General features: G+C 45.6%; 1 protein-coding gene across 1 annotated transcript in view; it reads right to left on the bottom strand.

Moving 5' to 3' along the window:
- The window catches only part of slc24a3 (solute carrier family 24 member 3), a 31875-nt gene that overhangs the window by 20863 nt on the left and 6116 nt on the right, over positions 1-4896 (bottom strand). The window contains exon 6 of the mRNA XM_008317357.3: positions 1964-2092. Within this exon, the coding sequence (XP_008315579.1) occupies positions 1964-2092 (129 nt within the window). The remainder of the gene's footprint in view (positions 1-1963; positions 2093-4896) is intronic.

The raw sequence follows: 4896 nt of genomic DNA, 5'->3' as shown, positions 1-4896 counted from the left end.
GCGCGCAGAACCAGGGCAGGCAGCAGCAGCAGCGCCAGCAGCAGCAGCTACTGTACTGGAGCAGAGTGGACTCTGTCTCAGATGAAGTGGTTCTGGACACTCCCTCGGTCAATTTTGCATTTGATTAGCAGGAGTCTACTGTGCAGCTATTAAATGAGCAGAGATTGTTTTTTTTTCCTGTGGTAATGACTTCATCAACAATGTTAGGTAACACTGACCAACCTGCCTCTGAGCCTACGGCCCACATGGAGCCAGGAAGTGATGAAGAAACACAGCAGCCCCAACCCTCAGGCACACATAGGGCAGAAAGTAGAGCTGCAGCAGCCTCACATTTATCATGAGTCTTCTAAAGGCTCCCCCTCTAATGGTTGGTCTCGCAGCCTCACATGTGAACCCACCACATTCCTCACAGGGAAGCCCTGATTAAGTCACAGCAGCCGCCTGTCCTAAAATGGAGTGTTGCGTCGGAGCGGAGCGGAGTGCAGAGGAGAGAATCTTTAATAAACAGGGGAGGAGGAGGTGGAGATGGAGGAGGACTGCCTCATGAAGAAGACCCCAGGAGAGAAGAAGAGGCACGTGGAGAGAGACCTCTATCTGTCCAACCCAGAGGCCAAGTGATCATGTACGGAGCTCCTGCAGGGTTTGTATCAGCTGTGTTTAAGCAGTGGCTCCTACAGTAAAGTGTGGGGCACGCCAAATGCCCAGGAGGGTGGGAGTAAGATTGGGGGAGAGCCGGGAGCAGTGTGCACGACAAAGACCAAATCCAGATCGTAGACTTTGAACATTCGAACATCAGTCTCACAGCTGCAGCTCTGGTTCTAAATGATCACGTTTAAGTCAAGATGCTCGGTGGACTATGGTGGACAATGGTGGACAATGGTGGACAATGGTGGACAATGGTGGACAATGGTGGACGCTGAACTCCTCACAATCAAATTGAACACGTTTCTGTATTTTCCAGGTCAAATCTTCTCTTTCATTTTTTTATTTTGTTCACTATATATGTCTTGTTTAGCAGCAGTGGTGGGGCTGTGCACTGACCTGTGGTCATAGTGGTCACTGCAGGAATGACTTCATGTAAAGCTGTAACTATCCCAATAGAATTTAACACAAAGAGCAGGACACCAGAGTGAGACAGTGATTATTCAAAGGCAGATTTAAAAAGTTGAGGCGTTCTCACGCAAAAAACATCAGGTGGAGCACATGAGCACAAAATTCACACAACACAGGATCCAAGCATTCAGCTACTGCATAAGGCAAGAGCATAAACCGCCCGTCCACCAGAATCACCCAGTTATTTTTTGCTGTACTTCTCTGTGTCATAAGGGTCGAAAATAGGGAGAGAGAGAGCAGCTACGGTATAGACGAGGCCGACGAGAGAATAGTTTGAACTCTGACCTCTGCTTCTTTTCTAGATGACAGTGATGACCTTGGGAGGATGAGAAATGTGATGGATGACGGTTATTTTGCCTAATGAGTTCACCTGAGAATTGACCTTCCCTTTAAAGGAAGGTCAATTGTCTCCAACAGAAAAAGAAGGAGACAAATGGTACGAGCATCTGCAGCAGTGGCCTCCCTCCATCACACCGTGGACACAGCAGACAGAGGAGGCCGGGGCCTTACACTGCGCAGGAGAGTCGGGCATGTTCCAAGGGTGAAACCTGGCAGTATGTGTAATATTGCAGGGGCTTTCAAAAATAAAAAAATAAATAAATAAATTTGACAACAAAACTCAGGAGGTCACCGGGGTAAAAAGACGGGGTAGAACATGACAGAGAGACGGAGAGTGAGAACCTTCACTGGGGCAGAGGCAGGAGGTAGAAACAGCTGTGTGTTGTGCAAAGTGTCAGCACCTGCTGCAGGCCGAGCTCATGAGGAATCATCTGACCACGAGCTGGGCTACACATCATTAAAGTGAAGTCACAACACATGGGCCGATCGTTTGTTCTCCTCTCCTTCTTACCTGGGGCAGTGCAGTTCTTGGGTTCTTCAAACTCCAGCTCCTCCAGGCTGCTGTTGTCCATTTCCTGCAGGAGTCTCCTTCCTCCCCATCGCTCTTGGTCCTGGCTGACATCGCGGGACACGTCGAAACCTCGGAAAAAGAAAGCGAATTCAAATGATGTGATTTTTCAACATGTTTTTGTTTGACAACATGTTTTCGTTTGTTTCACTTCGCCGTTCTGTGGGGAGTTTTTTTTGTGTTTGCTCAACACACCACTGCCCTGAAGGAACGTTCATTCAGTCGTTCCTCCATCGTTTTATGAAAGAGCTGGATCAAATCCCAACAATCACTGGTTAAATGGAGATCAACATTCATGCACACTGATTCACACTCACATTCACACCTGCGGTCAGTTCAGAGTGAACGCATCACCAAATCCACGATCGCCATGTTTTTGAAGCACTAGCCACTCTCCCACCGTTTCCGCATGAACAGTGTCCGGACTTTTCCGTCAATTACGATGTTGTTGTCGTTAGTGACAAACATGGCTTCATTTCAATAGAAAAATCTGATTCCCCTTTACCACTAGAGGGAGCAGAAGTGGCATCAGTGTTACAAGTATGACAGAAGTTATGATGAATTTACAATACTTTGAGTGCAAGTCGTTCAAATTTGTCAACCGCTAGCCACCAGATGGACTTTCCTTCCTGTCAGTCAGACTTTACCAAATTTCCTTGTCCATTTTCCCCTAAATGGAATTATTATCTACAAACTGGCAGCCTGTTCTCTAGGACTAGAACAGGAAGTGCCGGTGTGAATGTTCACACACGTGAGATTCAGCCTCATTTTCACACACTCTCTCATTCTAACTTTCATTCAAACCCACTTCTGTCCCCTGGTGGTTAACTGTTAGTTCTGTCCTACTTCCAAAACTTTTCAACTGAAACTATGTGACTTGGTCCTGTTTTTGTAAATGGTTGATGCTTTCAGCTCAGTTCCCAGGTACTGACAAACAGTACCGGGCCTAGGTGTGGTCAAACAGAGGACAGTATGTGTCCCGGGGTCAAGGCCTAACTGGACAGGTCAGCTGGCCTTGACCTTCACCTCAGCAGCAGATAAGGTAGTTTCAGCAGCAGTGAGGTTTGCATGCCAGTGCAGAGCCCACCTCCCTCCCTTCATCCCTCCCTCCCTCGCTCGCTCCTATCTTTCGCTATCTTGCACACAGAGAGGCAGAGGACGAGTGTGGGAATGATTAATGTGCCACAGCGCGGAGACACTGAGTGCCCTGCTTCCAGCCTTACAACAACGAGCTTGATTTAGCAGGAACTTCATTACACGCATCATAAATAATCAACACTAATTGATGTTCCGGCAAACTGATTAAGAGTTAACGAGAAACACAACGGGGACGAGGGAAGTGCATTAAACGTCCCCGTGTCGTCTCTTGTTTGATTCCAATTTCTAACACATGCAGGGAACACGGTTTATGCATTTCCTCCGGAGGATTTGTTTGTGGCAGAGTAAAAAAAAACCATAAGCACCAATGATGCAGGAACCATGAGTGCTTAAATATTTATGCGAGCCTTTTGTCCATGGAAGGGCTAATAAATAATTCCCACTGCATCTGAGGTCGATACTGTAATCACATGAAGTGACAGAGTATGATTAAAAGATAAAAAGCCAATGTTATGAACTGCCTTTAACCCTAAATGATCTGCAGGGAGCTTGAACTTTTTTTCTTTACCAAGCATCTTGTGCCTAACAGTAAAGGGATCTGTCTTGTGACAGTCGGGTTGCCAGTTTGAATCCTGGTCCAGCTCTAGCATGGCATCGCCACAACTCCTGTTACAAAGATGGGCTAAATGCAGCAGACTTTTTTTTTAATGTGTGTTTGTACGACGACAATATGAAACTGCTGCTTCTTTTGCTGCTCATTTGAGATTTGGCTACCCTGGTGGTGTGGCATGGTACTGCACTCGAACTGCAAGAAATTCAAATCTTCAATAAAAAAATTCAAAATTTTCTGACTCGCAGAAGCAGCTGGGGACTAGAGGAAATCTTTTTGTTTGCTAAAGAAACCACAAGGCGGGATTCAAACCTGCTATTCTCCTGTGACATGGTTGATGTTTTGTTATTCTTACATTAGTACAATATATTATTTGTTCTGACAGCTCTTTGAGCAGATTTATTTAGGCATTAGACTTTGTATTAAGCTATTAGTAATAATGGGAACAGTGTTTTTATTCACTGTCATTTCAGCCTGGTCTGAATGTTTGCTGTGGAGATGAAAATACTGTGGAGCGTATTTAATTCCTCCCTCGATGTCTTTGATTTTGTGTCATTGATTTAAAGACATGTCATGGGAGACTGGAAGTCAGAGTTAAAGAGAAAACTGGGGGCGGTTTTTAGCCAAGGTGCAGTTACACACTGTATACCCTGGGGCTCAATGCCCTGATTTCACTGCTCTGCAGTGACAACACCTGAACGTGCAGGAGCCTCTGCATCAACCAGCCCAGGAATAGGTTTCCACACTTAAAGCTCAGATGAATTCCTCTTTTAGTCCACTGTCTACCTGGAAGGCAGTGGTGACACTTGGACATCTGAGCCACTTTTTTCAAAGAAAACAAGGTCAAATCGAGACAAAGTCAAAGCAAACTATAAATGCTGTGGCACGCACACTCATATGTCCCCCCTAAAAGGGTGTCAAACCCCGAACCAGCGCACCGAACCATGTCCCACACCAAAGAAGAAACCCATACTTCAGTGTGGAACAAGATGTTTGTCTGACGCTAACAGCTTGTCCAGTGACGAGCATAAAAATCTCATTATTATTACCAAAGACTCCATCCTTTAATGACCCACAGATCAATGGTTCTCAATTGGGGGACATGCAAACTTTAGGTTCGTAGGTGCCCCATGAGATTTTTTAATTATCTATGTTTAAATAATAGCAT

The sequence above is a fragment of the Cynoglossus semilaevis genome, chromosome 9, assembly GCF_000523025.1.
Source record: "Cynoglossus semilaevis isolate Cse_v1.0 chromosome 9, Cse_v1.0, whole genome shotgun sequence".
Taxonomy (NCBI): domain Eukaryota; kingdom Metazoa; phylum Chordata; class Actinopteri; order Pleuronectiformes; family Cynoglossidae; genus Cynoglossus; species Cynoglossus semilaevis.
This window is presented reverse-complemented; position numbering and strand designations above follow the sequence as displayed.